The 16,731-nt window shown below is 36.8% G+C and overlaps 1 protein-coding gene across 7 annotated transcripts in view; it reads right to left on the bottom strand.

The window, feature by feature from the left end:
- LOC118266075 (cell adhesion molecule Dscam2) overlaps positions 1-16,731 on the bottom strand; it is a 240,666-nt gene that overhangs the window by 37,487 nt on the left and 186,448 nt on the right. For 6 of the 7 annotated variants that reach the window (XM_050694614.1, XM_050694617.1, XM_050694618.1 and 3 more), the window contains exons 1-2: positions 3,226-3,488; positions 1,839-1,943 (exon numbers count right to left, since the gene is read on the bottom strand). In XM_050694614.1, the coding sequence (XP_050550571.1) occupies positions 1,839-1,943; positions 3,226-3,349 (229 nt within the window). In that variant the 5' untranslated portion in view covers positions 3,350-3,488. Of the gene's footprint in view, positions 1-1,838; positions 1,944-3,225; positions 3,499-5,616; positions 5,805-11,507; positions 11,664-12,012; positions 12,119-16,731 lie in introns of those variants that run through there. The other variant, XM_050694620.1, reaches the window with a different exon arrangement.

Here is a 16,731-nt window from a genome sequence, read left to right as displayed (position 1 = left end):
TGCAGAATGGCTTGCTTGTTGCGTAGTCATAATTATTTGTTATCTTAGATAATAGTGGAAATTATTTTTGTGTTTTAATTGAGATCAAATGAAATAATACAGCTAAATATGTACATCATGAATTAACAACCTGTAAATGGACCACTGGTAACCAAAGGCCTCTTCTTACATGAAGAAGGTTTGAGCATTAATGACTATTAATTACGTTTGCTCTATGCGGATTGGTGATTTAATTTTCATGGAAATTATAAGCTCAGGTTTCCTCACGATGTTTTCCTTCACTGTTTGTTATTGGTGTCTTAATACTCTTTGAAAGGAATATAACTCGGGAAATAATAAAGTGATTTTGAACTTTATGAACCTTATGTTAAATTCACTATAATAATTGCCATTAACATTGAATTTTTAAACCTTATACATATAGTTATAGACACAATCCACAATTCTGCCGTTAACGCAAAAACTTTCATCTGAACTACCTACTGTTTATGATGAAGTTGAGCCTGACACCGGCAGTAAGTGGAAAAGTTGTGCGGAACCCTTGTTTATTTCAAATAGTTCTGGGGCCACACTATGTACATAATTTGTTCAGCAAATTACCACCTCGCCCGTTCTATAAAATATGAGGTGTTAGTACCTTAGTGGAATTTTTAAATTAATTGGACCTGCTTCGTTAGTCTAGGGGTCAAAAATTTTGAGTTGAGTATAGCATTTTGATGTTGCAAGAAAAGGCCTTTGGTCAGCAGTGATCACTTATAGGCTATTGATGTAAGGAGTATTTAGGTTAAATATAAAGTTTTTTATCTTCTTTTCTTTAGAACAACACACTTCACAGAGTATCTAGATGCTCTACCACCTACCTTTTGCCATTTTGTTATGTAATGAGCTCCATACAATAAATGTGAGTCGTTTAGAAATTTTAGAAACACAAAAATCAATAACGCTTTTCCTGATTGCGACCTCTTTCAGGAAGAAAACCTAATACGATTTTCGATATTCTCAGTATAATCAATATACTGAGTGTATTCTACGTATTGCTCTTAAAAGGTAATATATAGGGTGACATACCCACTATCTCTGTTATATGTAACATATAATAATAACTAACGAAAAATGAGTGTTAAATATTTACACTCTCAACTCCTTGGAGGAATAAGAAGCAAGATTACGTTGTAGTGTAAAGCGGGAAATATCAAGCCAATTTATTATGTAATAACTTAAAAATACAGCACCAAGAGTTTTCCTTATTCTGAATTTATTTGTGTTGCCGTGGTTTAATGTAGGAAATCTGGGATGAAGTAATTTACTTAGCTACAATCATATTTCAAATGTAGGTATAAACTCGAGGCGTGTTCGAACTTTTCTTGGAAATGTTTCGTTTTTGTAAAAATATTAAGTGGAGGGTTTATGTGTAATCGTTTAAGGTTTGGTAAATTAAATAAACTAAGATTTGTAGAGTAAATTAAATACATATCTAGTTTAATCAACATTTAGGTCATTGTAAACATAAACGGCACGAATTTACGGCTGTGCCAAGACGTTTTTGCTTACATTACATTATGAAATATATCATACGGCTTAAGATTTAATGTTCAAATTTAAGTGACAAGTGACAACTGGGTTAGTGGTAGCGGTGCTGTCACAGTGTAATATGTCCTTAACTCATTAAGATCACCCTGAGTTAATTTAATAGTAGTTGTTAACTTATTACATTGTTCTATAATTTACACACTATACAGCAATGTAAAAACAATCTCTTATTTTTATAATTTCTTCTTAAGTATATCTCTCTCTTCTTAACTACAAAAAAGTAAGTCTAGATATACCTAGGTACATACCTCTAGTCCCAGTGAAGTTCCAGTCAGTATCATGTGTGTGTGTGCTCCGGGCGTAAGGCGCTCGTCTCGACCGGTTGCCAGGCAACCGCGACCGACTCTCTGCCACTACAAACAGAAACAAGCTTTTTACAAATACCGTTCAAAATTGCAACCTTAAGTTGGGCTTTATCGTTAATGAGTAAAAATAAACAAATACACTTCATTAAAACAAACTCACGAAATGTTTTTTTTGAAACGTTGACCTTCACTAGGATTTTCTCCTGTGTCATGGGTGCATTTACAAACATACAAGTTCACATACACATGACATCTAGATGCGAAACAACAATTTGTGGATCACACAAAGAATTACTTCGTGTCGGGAATCGAACCCGCTACATGTTGCAAGCAGATTGCCCAGACACCGCACCAACCGTGCAGTGAAATATTGCTTAAAAATTTCAACAAACCCAATCTTTTAATTGAAGAGACCACTACAATATTATTCGCAAAATTCACAAACTATTTTGACCCTTACTGCCTAACAAGAACAACGATTCACATTAAATTTCCTGTTGCTGTGAATTTAGACGTGTTTGTTGTGTTGTATCTTTTAACTTCCCGGTAAATAGTTATACATTATACTTAGTAAAGTCTTAGATAATGAGTCCGTTAACTCATTTCTTAATTTCTTTTACTTTTTCAATCGAGAGCAAAGTACTAACGCCCTTTTAAAACTTTTCCTTAAAAACAATAAAAAAAGTTGAAGGTAACGTTCAAAAGAGGAAAGTTATCCAATCAATTTTTTAATTACAACCCTTTAATGGTATAGAAAGTGGGGTAAGAAAATGAGCTGTCTATCTTTATTAGGATTATTAGGGTTATAAGAACTAGTTCAGCCCTCAGGTTTACCTCGTGTATTCATATAATTTTAAAGGAGTTTATGTGAGTGTATTCATGGGTAAAATACTTAATAAAAAAATGCAATTATGCTAAAATGTGGTTTAATTTTTTTTTGTATAAGCCGAACGATAGTCGACGCTGTCTTTCACGTCAGTTTTCCGTAAGGACGTGGAGTATAGGAACAGCCCGACATTGTTCAATTCCGTAAATACGAAATCAATAGATGGCGCTGTATGTCCGGAATAAATTTTTTTTTTTTTTGATTTTTGAAATAATCTTATCTTATTAATATATCTATGTCCTTTCTAAGTGCCCAAACATGGCTCTCTCACACTTTACTTAATAACCTATAGTATAGTATACTGAACATGAGATTTGAGGTTCGATATAGATATAGACTTACCATCTATTAAGTACTCGGAGACTCCATACGCCTGATCCTTAATAACCTATAGTATAGTATACTGAACATGAGATTTGAGGTTCGATATAGATATAGACTTACCATCTATTAAGTACTCGGAGACTCCATACGCCTGATCCTTTGTGTTACTGACAAAGCATTGGTACACTCCTTGGTCTTCCTTCTGAGAATTCTTGATATGTAATCTTAGGCCGTCTTCAGACATTTTTATTCTCTCGTTCGGTTTGACAACTTTAGCGTCGTGGACCCAGTAGACAAGTTCTATTGGATGGCCGGACACTTTACATTCAAATGTGACGTCAGCGTTCGTTTTCGTTCGCACCACTTCGGGTTTTATTCGGACGGAGATGGGTTCTGTGAAAAAGGATGAAATATTAGGGTCCTGTTATGTTCCCGATCTTTTTAGTGAAGGCTGATCTTGTTATTGAGTGATATACTCGTTGGATGCCAAGGGCGTTTCTTGTGCAATTTCTATACGTATTACACAATGTATTTTGACTTTATACGTGACGTAGGTATAATGATATAGACACAATCGGTCTTATCATTAGAACTTGAGACGGGATATTTACCATGTTTATTCATGTCTCCCGTCTCAAGTTCTAATGATAGTGTTAGTGACCATGCCATTTTAAAAACTTACAATCGGTCTTGTTTTTGTTTAAGTATATTATAACTTTTGTGGGTCATACTGAATTAATTATTATGTTTTTCGTCTTACTCTTGTAATTAATAGTGGCCACGTCGTATATTAATCGCGGAATGATGCTCGTGAATATGAGCCTCTAGCATATCTTAAAACTAGTCGAATTCCTCGATGATTACGTAATTAAGCCGAAAAATCTAATAATTAATTTGGTATTGTTTTTAATATTACGATAAAAATAGGGACAGTTATTTTATTTGTTGTAAAACTTCATGTCTATGGGCCATAATCTTAAAGCTGTGTTGGTGTAAGTAATTCATATTTTTATGCTTAATTGTTGGTAATATAAGGTAATATACGCAAGTGTGACTGCGTACAGAAACGAAATCATAGATTTTATATATATTATATGATATTTTGATAAGATACTTTTTTAATACAACATTATTTTCTCAATGACTTGCCGCCACTGTTCTATAAAATACCCAACTTTTCCAAAATAGAAAGCAATTTGGAGCCTGTATTGTCTAAAAGAAGAACATTCCTTATGTTATTTGGCAAGCAATACAATTTTACGATTAGTCCAATTAGGAAGACTTCGGAAGTAATTGAGTAAGGAAAAGGAAACTGTTTACATAAATTAAGGGCGCGTGTGTATGTGTATGTGTTTCTCACGTATTGTATTTGAACAGGAGTTCACTCCATAGATGTATGGCTATTTTTGTTACAGATTTTTTCGTCCATTTTTTTATCGTTATGGTTATTTTTTTTCTATCGTTTTGTTATTTGTATTTTTGTTATTGGAATTTCGTATTATTTTAGTTTTTTTGTTTGTATTTATGCAAGTCTATTAGGCAATATGAAAAGTTGTTTATTCAATACATTTAGCAGTAGCGAGTACATTAAGTAATATTATGTTGTTGTTGCTATTACATGAGACTTACTAAATAAATTGTGAAAAGTTGGTTTACATTGTATTGTGGCATTACGTGCCATAAAATACATCTCCGCCTACCCTTTCGGGGATAAAAGGCGTGAACATATAATAATAATAATAAAACCCAATAAAATATAAGAAAGAAACTACAGAAAGGCGATATCAAATTGTATTAAAATTATTACCTATAATAGTTTGATTCTATAAAAGATATTTATACGTTTATTACTATGGTTACAGAGGGTTATATTGAAATAGCGGCAATCTCGAGTTCCGAAGTGTTTGAGTATCTACCGTTGTTATTACTGATATAATAATCCAATAGGATAACATAATAATATTAAATGAAAATGTAAAGTGGAATTTGTTGGCGTAAATGTAGATATTTTGTGAATAGAGTCGATGACTAATTTTTTTTTAATGTCCGTCTTGTAGATTATTTTAAAATACATATTATATAGGACATACATGTCATTTCCTATTTTCTTACGGAAACAAATACTTTCGAAGATATATCAATTTGAATTACCAATACATTTTATACATAAGAAATGACGTATTTGCTCCCACTCTTAAACTTTGATTCGTTTTATTGTTAGTTTATATGATAAAATAAAGAAACACGTATCTAATATTTTTTCATTATCTAACTGACTGATAAATTTAAAATTTTCATACCCGTCATCATACCTATTACTTACATAACATGGTGTTTCATCATCTAATGGTAAGAAATCGCAATAAAAAAAATATTTTTTTTGTTATTCAACTTATTTACTTAAACTCATACTATCAGCATAACCAAACAATAAATATCCAAACACAAATTGCGGAACTAATTTTAAACTTAAAAAACACTTATTTAAAGTACATTTTCCATTAAACTCACCTGTGATTATAAGTGTGAAGTGCACGGACTCTCCCCCAACAGTGTTGTTGAGCCAGCAGACGAAGCGGCCAGCATCTTCACGCCGTAACGCTTGCAGACTCAGCAGACCACTGCCGAGGAGCCGCGCTCTCGACCATAAAGGTGTCTTCTCTATGGGAACCAGCTCTTCGTGGTGCTCGCGAAACCACCTGTGATAAAATTGGGGTCAATTTAGTCTTTAATTTTACTGTTTACAAGACACAAGTTAAATGTGAACAAACTCATTCATTATATGGGACTTATAACACTAATAGTGAAAAGTGGGTGTACATTGTGTAGCGGCATTGCGTGCCGTAATGTGCACCTCTGCCTACCCCTTCTGAGATAAAAGACGTGACGTCGCTTTTACAAGTCGTATGTTTGATTCTTTCGACATTATAAGCCTGCGTTTCCTCACGATAGCTTCCTTCACTGTTTGTCAGTGGTGTCTAAATATTCTTAGAAAGTTTTCGAACCCGCATTCTCATACAAAGCTCATAAACAGATAATGAATGTGTGTGATCGGTTCATTTATCGACACCGCCCTAGTTTCTTAGAGGAGGGTTGAACATTGAACAAGCATGCCGCCAATAGTGAACAGATTGTGACAAATACCACATTGTTATGGCAATCATAGTGATGTATCACTCCGCCATTCATAGCTGCCACCATAGAAATGACTTACACTACAATACTTCGCACGGTTTTATTGGGTCAACTAGTAACGAACCAAGATGTAATAAAATCTTTTTTTACAGAATAGAACGAGTGGACTGGTCACCTGAAGGTAAGCGACCAGCGCCGCCCATAGACACCCGCAACACCAGAGGAATCAAAGGTGCGTGGCCGGCCTTTTAAAAAGGAATACGTTATTTTCTTGAAGGTTTGAAGGTCGTATCGGTTCGGAAATACCGCCGTCGACAGCTCATTCCACAGTACTGCTGTGCAAGGTACGTCTACAAATCGGAATTGTACACACTTCCAACTGTTGTAGCAGCAGGGTTCATTGGATAAGTAATTTCTCCTCATGTCGAGGAAGTAACAGGCTATTTGAAAGTCCCTTTTTCCAGCACAGATACACAAATATTGTATTTTTGGACACTTTTTTCCAGGTAAATCGTTAAGATACCTAGTATTTGAGTTTGTTTTTCGCCAAAGGGCTCTTTATTGTGTTATCTTTTCTGTTCCTAGAAGTTTCCCAATACCTAAGTTTTTTTTATTTGGCTAAATTAGGATTGTAATACCAAGTACTTGTATTCTTATTTGGTAAGTTCTTATAAAGATTTATTAAGTGTTGATACTTATTTCATGATTCTTAGTAATAACGTAGAACTTTTTGTTAAGTGGGGACAATCATCTAATGACTTCTCTCGCCTCGGGCGAGGTGAGAGGGAGTGTCAGACTCTTACTGAAACTACTTACTAAAAACCACTCTTGTTCCTACTCATGCTTTACGAGCCGGAGTTTTGGTAACCCCCTAGGCAGTCCGCAGATCCGGGACGGCATCAGCCTTACTGGCATATCACAAGATTAAATATGAGTTGCGTTATCAAAAGCACCAATTACTAGGACTAAAAATACGCTTAGCTAAACGTTATGTTATTTGATAAAGCCAGACAAAAATATATTTGAAATTCAGGACACCTATTTGTTTTGATCAGTCTAGAAAATTAACGCGTACCCCAAATACTTTTACGACAAACGAAACAAGGCAATCAGGTGAAATAAAAAGTTGTGTTTCTTAACTAAAACTTGTCAAAGAGAAAACAAGTAGGTAATCACATGAATTGAATACAAGTCTTTGTAAACTAAGTTTACATTTTGTTTGTAGCTACCTATAAACACATTATTCTGATAGAAACTGTTCTACAATAAAGCCATATTCTTACTGGGAAAATATCTTTGACAATATTACGTAATCATTCCAAAATATTAACCTGGTAACAGTTACAAAAACAATGAAGAAATCATAACCTCAAACATATTTTTTACACGGAAACTACAAAAAGATTGACAGTAATAATGCGTATTTCTGGTGCCTTAGATCTAATCGAAATCGAAACGAGAGCACATTCGGCGCTCTAATTGGTTGGTTCATTGCAGCCGGCCATCAATGACGTCGCTGAACGCGGTCTCGATTCGATCTCGTTCAACGTAAAAAGAAACTCGTACTAAGCCCTCTGTACACCGTGGTGTAATGCCATAGCACTATTAGTTTCACGTAATAGAGATCCCGAGAGAAAACTTTCAACGTTAATATTATAGAACTGAGAGGTAAAAGAATCCGAGGCACCAATATCAATTTAATACCACGGACCCTTTCTAAGATGGGAAGACATTTTTGTAGGACCAAGTAATGGGAAATATTCGCTGGACCATTACTTGAAGTATTTAATCATTCCTCACATAGTTTATGTAGAGGGTTTGTTTGGGATCGAATTACTCTCTCCAAAACTTAAACTACAGCGACTTATTTCAAGACTGTCCTTCTAACGTCACGCGAAAGAAACCCTTACGAAGTTTTCAACTTTCCACTCGTTCCAAACACGACAAGCATCGTGAATACGGTCTAATATCCTATGCGCAAATTCACGGAAATGAAATGGCTATGTGGCGCGAAATCTTCAATGTTCTCCGAGTTAGGTTCTCTTTTAGAAATAGTTTTGAAAGGAGTTGAAATGCACCGAGACATTTGCATTCTAAAAGGATTCTACGAACTATGGCTGGATATGAAAGTTTATGGCGTATTCAGGAGCACGCCGCGGTGATTCTTTGAAAACATAAAATGTTATCAGTTCACTGAAGAAGTTTCTCAACTTTTATGCACTATAGAACTAGTCGTTTCGAAATCACCAGAGATTTTATTTTTATTTAGTTCTGTGTTTTGTTGTTTGTCTGTTTATGTTTGTGTAACAGGTATGTGTGAAGATGGAGCCAATATTAGCATGTTTAGGGCCAGTCAACACTTATTGAAGAAGTATATATTAATCGCCGTACTCAGAGTCATTTAATAGTTTCTTAACCCAGTCTTTACAATTAATTTTCCGAACAAAATCATTATTAAGAAATAGTTTAAGTAATCAATAAATTACTCTGAGTACGACAGCAAATATAAAACGTATGACAGATATCATAAGAGAACACACACATAAATGAAACTATCAGCGGGGAAATGACAGTCGATTAGGGAGTCTCTTCGAAGTCTTATGGGACTTTTAGCCTGTTTCATAACACGGCTTCAGACTCGTCATACAAACTTGATGAAAGAAAACAAAACAATTGGAAAACTTCGGAAAATTTGGTCAAAAGCACATAGCTTTAGGTATCTAGTTCTCGACACCTATTACTGTAGGTATCTAAGTAAGGTAACCTATCTTGCCTAGCTTTAGGTATTCGAAACTAAGGTTCTTATAGAAGCAAACTTATGGTTTGTATACCTAGCACCCAGTTGCAAGCACGTTTAAAACACAAATACTAAGAGAAGGAACTTCTGCTCGCCAGCCATCGACCCATGAGTTCGGTTTGTGAGGTTATTTGACTAAACATGGCCAAGTTTGAGCGGACAAACTTGGCAACGTTTTCTACGTAGCCAGTGAACCTACCTGTGTGGTTAATACATTTCAAAATATTCGTCTATTTGTTATAATAATGTATCTAAAGTGTGATGACTAAGAATTTTATTCAATATCTAGAATATAAAAAAAAAAACAATAATTAAAATAATGGGCACAAAGGCGGTCTTATCACTGATAGTTATTTCTACCAGACAACCTTTGGATGGAGATACTGCCAAAGAAATATGAAGACTACTCCAAAATAATATAAACGCAACAATAATATGTATAATTTACATACATACATACATACATACAAAGTATAACTATAACTGAGGGTTAAATCACGAACAGTGTAAACTCACAATAACAAAACTGTTAGACAAAGCCAGTACGGTACAAACTTATGTGATACTTCAAATAGATACGACTACTCTTGTTTGTTTCCAAAATCAGTGGCTGACCTTTACAAGTATGTATCGGATCCTAACGTTACCGCACACTAGGGTCGACACGATATCGCAACAACCGTCCAAACGATTACATTATGAAAATCTATTTAAATTACGTACCATTTTGCCATCCAACGAGAAACTAAGTACAACAGCAAACGTAGCTGGATTATATTTTAAAGGTCGTGGTACATTGTACCAGCACTGCCGCGGGAAAAGCCAAAACCGAGCGGTCCGCGCGCTGTCAACCCGTCGTCGGCTTTTTGTATTGACGTTAAGAAATATATCATACGCAATACGATTTAATGTTCAAATTTAAACGACGGTTGGAGCGGTGCTTGTGTAATGTGCCGTGACCTTAAGGGTATAATGCAATTTACCGGGTTTTGCGGGCTAAATTGCTCCTTGGCAGTTAAAACGAATCACGTCGCATGGGGATTATAAAATTGCGGTTAAATCTCGGCGCGAGATCAAAATGCTTTGACGAGGAAATAAAACGGTCAGCTCGGTCGTCACATGTATCGGTTTTAAGGGATTTCTACTGTGAATTTTAACACATTGTGTTCTACCGAAATGTATGCTACGTGCTGAACATTTTCGCTTTATTTCTGTCAAAGTAGCGAGGATTGCATTAATAGTATTATAATATTTCGTAATAATAGCACATTATTACAATGGATTCGCTTGTATTGATACATTTGAGCGTTCTCTTTAGTAGGAAATGACAGAAATATTGGAATTCATTCGTGAAGCTTTCTGATGCATTATATGAAATGAATACCCACAAATGTTAGATGTAACATTGAATTACAGAGTATCATATTTGAGTATATTTAATGGTATCTAATTATTGTAACTACCATTTTTTGTGGTAACTACAGATAGAAAAATCCATCCACAAATTAATTGAATGCGAAAGAAAGGAGAGTGATGGATGACGTTAGATAAATTATGAGAAAGTGCGAGAAAAATAAGTACAATTTCTAGACATAATGTGCAATATTGAACGTACTAGTTTAAAAGGTTTCGAATTATCATGAAGCTTTTCTGTCTAGTGACCGTCAGAAGTAGTTTCTATTAGTGGCTTTCACCACCCTTGTGGGAAAAATAGACAAAGGTGGTGATAAAGATATACTACTCTTCTGTTACCACTTGGCTTCTTACTCTTACATACATAATCAAAATTACTCACTATTAAGATCTTTACTAGAAAATAAGATCCTATTTACAAAAAACATGGCAATTACAAGCTTCTTACATAAAACTTAAGACCTATATTTAAGTAAAAGCAGTGGCTTTTGCCTCTTTGCGGTTGATACTGTCGCAGTCCGTTGTTTGCTTACTGAAGCGATACCTTTTAGCTAGAGGATACACCGGGAGAGAATGTTGCCCTGTTTTTTGTTTTTCTATGAAGAAAAACTTTATACAGGGTGACTGTGTTCTGTGTTGTGTGTTGCGGTTTGATGTATAAGGTGCTCGGTTTTCGTTGTTGTTTTTCTTACTTTTTTTAATAATTTGATTTGTATTTCAATGTTTTGTGACTTATGTGAAGGGTGCAGTTTAAAAATATTTATTATAAAAACTGGGTACTGACGTAACAAATGTCATTGAAAGAAATAAATGACATGCTAAAACATCTACACTTATCACTAAAATCCTAATTATAACTTATCACTCGTCACCCCAAGGTTGACTGGTAGAGAATGCCAAATAAGCATTAAGTCCACCTTTGTATAATGTACATAAAGTGTAAAATAAATAAAATAAACAAGAAATTAGTTTATCGTGTAAATAAAAGTCTATATTCACCGGCGATGAAGCATTGGATGATTTTTCTCCCTCAAAAAAAAACCGATGTAATTCTTACCTGTAGCTAGGCACTGGCCACGCATGCGCGGCACACGGCAGCCGGACGTCGTGTCCGGCTTGTATGCGGCGTGTGCGCGGCTCTATCGCCAGCCGTGGCCGCACGCCGCCCTTTGGTTCTGTCACTATGACGTGACCTGGTAGAAAATAATATTCATGTTAGTATTATATGTTGAATCATTATTGTCATGTGTGAAGACATTGGATGATTATCGTTTTTGGACTCAGTAGATGGCGCTCTTGTCGAATAAAGGCTTCATGTTCTAAAACATATTCGATGTAGATTTATTTTCTGACAAAATATCTGTAGCAATATGCACTGGCCACGCATGCGCGGCACACGGCAGCCGCACGTCGTGAATCCGGCTTGTATGCGGCGTGTGCGCGGCTCTATCGCCAGCCGTGGCCGCACGCCGCCCTTTGGAATCTGTCACTATTACGTGACCTGGTAGAAAATATATTCATGTTAGTATTATATTATGTTGAATTGTGAAAAGTTACTGATTGTGAAAAGTGGGTGTACATTGTGATCAGTAGCGGCATTGTGCCGGTCTCGCGGGCTCACCCCACTTATGTACAACGAGCCGTCGTCTAGACGCTGGTACTTAGACCCTGGAACAAACATTAGTGGTTAGATTTAAATAGATTTAATATTTATGTAAGATATTTTAAGGCATACCTTATATGTATAAGGTACACATCCGAATTTGCTACACATTGAATGCCGTGGTGGTCACCGGTGACCGACGTTAGCGCAGGATTTGCCTTCAACAGTTTTCTATTGGCAGTCACAGACTTAAATAGACAAAACAAAATTTGAATGACCGTTTTTCTATAATTTCTTGATAACAAAAATCGGATAACATTGGTCGAATAGAAGACAAACGAAGGAAGTATGAGATTCACATAACTTCACATGTGCGTCAATCACATTATAATTGTCTTTTAATATCAATCCAATTTCTTTCTTTATTCGTTAAACTGGAACTGCATGCGGTACTCAGCGGTAATACCTTTTTATGATTATTTTCTTTAAGAACGTTGCCGCACACTATAATTTTCTCCTGTGTTGTGGGTGTGTTTACAAACATAGAAGTTCACATATATATGACACCCAGACCCGAAACAACAATTTGTGGATCACACAATATAGGTTCCGTGTAGGAATCGAATCCTCTCAATGGAACAAATTGAAAACGCAAATTAGAGAGACTCTGGATGAGATTAGGGCCTGCAGAAGAAGTGGACAATCTGCACATAAAACCAAGGCGTGGCTCGCTGATGACACCTGGGAGCTAATACAAAAATGCAAAGACGCAAGAATGAGTGGTCAGCAAAACGCTAACGTCAGGAAGGAATACTCCAACCTTTGGAAGGCAGTCAAGAAGCAGTGTCGTAGGGATAAGAATAACTTTTTATCGATCATTTGTAATGAAATCGAAACTCACTCCCTAAAATTCCAGACTTCAGATCTGTTCAAAAAAGTTCGGCTCATATCCAAACAGTTCAAACCCAAGTCGTGGGTGATCACCGATGAAGACGGCACGGACATTACAGATCTTGAGGCAATAGCTGAGCGATGGCGCGTCTATTGTGAAAAATTATACAGCCAGCAGCTCTCATCACACACCCCGTGCACAAACTGGAGCGAAATGGATTTGGAGCCTGCAATCTTACGATCAGAGATAACAGCGGCCATTGCTAAACTGAAGTGTAGGAAAGCCCCCGGACCGGACCAGATAACAGCAGAAATACTCCAGGCCCTGGGCGATAGGGGTATTGATAGCTTGCATTACATCTGCAACTGTATCTGGCGGACTGGCATATGGCCAGGCGATTGGACTGGGTCCATCGTTCTGCCACTGCACAAAAAGGGCTCCACAAAAAATTGCGATAACTACCGCACACTTGCACTTATATCTCACAGCAGTAAGATCCTCCTGCATATCATCAACGATCGTATCAGACACTTCCTTGACTGGCAGATCCCACAAGTCCAAGCAGGTTTTGTCAAAGGAAGGGGCACACGAGAACAGATCCTTAATGTAAGACAAATCATTGAGAAGTCGTATGAATTCAACACCTCTTTCATTATGTGCTTCGTCGACTACAGCAAGGCTTTTGATTGTGTCGACTGGCAGAGCTTGTGGAGGGTTTTGTCGGATCTGGGAGTACCGTTACACCTCACTGCTCTTCTCCAATCACTTTACCATAACAACCAAGGCAAGGTAAAGATTAATGACATCCTCTCAAAGCCCTTCAAATTTAAAAAGGGAGTCAGACAAGGTTGCGTATTGTCTCCCATACTATTCAACATATATGGCGAGTACATCATGAGGCGTGTTTGCGAAGACTGGGAGGGTGGAATTACTATTGGCGGATCAAAAATCTCTAACTTGCGCTATGCTGATGACACCACCCTTTTTGCAGCTAGTGAGGAGGAGATGTCAGTGTTGCTGGCGAGGCTGGAGCAGGTCAGCTTGGAGTTGGGGCTCCATATAAACAGGGCTAAAACTAAGGTCATGATTGTGGACCGTAGCAAATCTCTTGCTATGTCTGGCACACTAAACCTGGATACAGTAAACGAGTTTGTATACCTAGGCTCGACCATAACCAACAATGGGTCATGTGAACAGGACATTAGAAGACGCATTGGGATGGCAAAGAGTGCTATGTCACAGCTGAGTCGCGTATGGGCCGACAGGAACATATCTCGCAAGACCAAGAGAAAGCTCGTCACCACCCTCATATTCTCCATCTTCCTGTATGGTGCAGAGACCTGGACCCTCAAAAGGGCTGATCGTTGCCGGATCGACGCCTTCGAAATGTGGTGTTGGAGGAAAATGCTCGGTATTCACTGGACAGAGCGTCGGACCAACGAGTCTATACTAGCCGAACTCCAATCACCCATGAGGCTCACCACCATCTGCCAAAGAAGATTTTTTGACTTCTTTGGCCACATTGCCAGGAAGAGAGGTGATAACCTGGAAAAGTTGCTGATCACAGGAAAGGTAGATGGAAAAAGACCAAGGGGCAGGAGTCCGATACGTTGGTCGGACCAAATCCGTGCCACACTGGAGACCACAGTCTGCGACGCCATCCACATCGCCGAAGATAGAACAGCATGGCGAAATATAGTTAACCAGAGAGTTATTCGTCGGGGTCACGACCCTCAGCATTGAGGATAAACGACGCAAGGAGGAGGAGGAGTAGGAATCGAACCCGCTACACATTGCGCGGCAGCCGGTCACCCAGGTACCGGCAATATAAAGTTTAAAAGCAAGTTTGGGAAAAGTATCCCTAATAGATATAATGAGTTTTTGTTATTAACATCAACATAGTGTAAATTATTAATTTCCTGATAGACATTTAATCCGATTGAATTTACACCTACAACATTCACACTATAGTTTATTCCATACAAAACAATAATGCATTGTATCCAGGAATATTTTAAACATAATACAAATGAATTTCACTACACTAATTGAAACGCAGGTGTGACGGATGCGAAATATTGCGCCCACCAATGTCCACATTTATTTAAATGAAATTATTTGTAGCTACATTCAGATTTATTATGGCCATATGTAACTATTTGTTAGTGTTTATGCTTCTTTTAAACTACGCTGGAAGACCGTATTAGCCAAAGAATGGTTGGAGATTATAAGTTAATCGAAAGTTTTCAGAAGGATTTAGTCATACTAGCTTCTGCCAGCAGCTTCGCCCGCGTTCCGTGAGATAAAAAGTGGTGTACAATGTAGTACAGTTAGCATAACTATATGTTACAATACTAGCTGTAACTCTGTTCCAAATTTCATCTCGATCCCTTCAACCGTTTTGACGACAAGGAGTAACAAAATTACATACAAACTTTCGCATTTATAATATTAGTAGAATATGTTTAAAATTATTAAGACAGTTTGATGGCGGAAATTGTGAATATGTAGCAAACGTAAAAATAACCATTATGGCTTAGTGCAATGTCTCTATAAGACGTCACATCGAAAATGAAATTGGACGAAACAGCATGACATGTTATTTCCTTGCAAAAAATACCTTATACCGTCGTGCAAAAAGATTATTTTTACCTAACACTTAAAGTAAAAATGTTGAAAAGAAAATTCTTAGGATACTTCAGAAGAATATTTTCCAAGAGACCATTAAAAATAAATCACACATCCTTATTACGCGTGTAAAATTATTTTATACGTAATATGTACAAACGAAAACTTCCATTTTAGCACCTCAATTTATTTTTCTTACAAAATACAAGTAATTCTGTATGAAAACGTAATTGCGCGTCGTCCGTTGACAAGTGTTCTGATGAGAAAAGCAACAATTTCCTTTTTGGCTTCCAAATTCTTAGGTCTTAGGAAATAACAACTCGACATATTCTGTAAAGATGTAATGTAAGGGAAAGAGAGAAACATAAGGCGTCACATGGACAACTCCATAGGACAACGTCCTAAGTATCTTTTTTTGGTTCCGTAGCCAAATGGCAAAAAACGGAACCCTTATAGATTCGTCATGTCTGTCTGTCTGTCTGTCCGTCCGTCCGTCCGTCCGTCCGTCCGTCCGTCCGTCCGTCCGTCCGTCCGTCCGTATGTCACAGCCATTTATTTCCGAAACTGTTGGGCCTGCATAGTTGATGTATTTCGGTAACCGCTATTCGAATTTTGAATATAAATTGATTAATTAAAAAATTAAAGGGAACTCCATACATGGAACTGAATCAAAAAAATTTTTAACCCATAACATATCTGTGATGGGTGTCTATGGATAGGTCTTTAAAAAAGACATTAAGGTTCCTAAAACCATTTTCGTCAAAATCAACAGTTTGAAAGTTAGACGCTTCCAAAGTGGAAAAAGGAATGCGATATGCATCTTTCCTTGTCATTTCGAGCATGACGTCATTGGCGTATCATTTATTTGTGAATTGGTAACGTTGCAATTACATAATATGTAATAATGTAACCGATAATATACTATATTAATGTAAATATATGGTGATAAACCACAAAACATCGCGGTTGACGGTGAAGCAGATCTTAGATCGCAAGTGGCACAAAATATTAGCTTTTGAAGCGAAAATAAGATCATCCCCAAAACGGACTAAATAGGTCGTAGGGACGTGACACTCACTACATTATGCCCGATTATTCCGTACAATCCACTATATCGAATAATTTATCTTCCGAATATCACGTATTTAATGTAAATCA

Source organism: Spodoptera frugiperda, chromosome 7 (genome assembly GCF_023101765.2).
Source record: "Spodoptera frugiperda isolate SF20-4 chromosome 7, AGI-APGP_CSIRO_Sfru_2.0, whole genome shotgun sequence".
NCBI classification, from domain to species: Eukaryota; Metazoa; Arthropoda; class Insecta; order Lepidoptera; family Noctuidae; genus Spodoptera; species Spodoptera frugiperda.
This window is presented reverse-complemented; position numbering and strand designations above follow the sequence as displayed.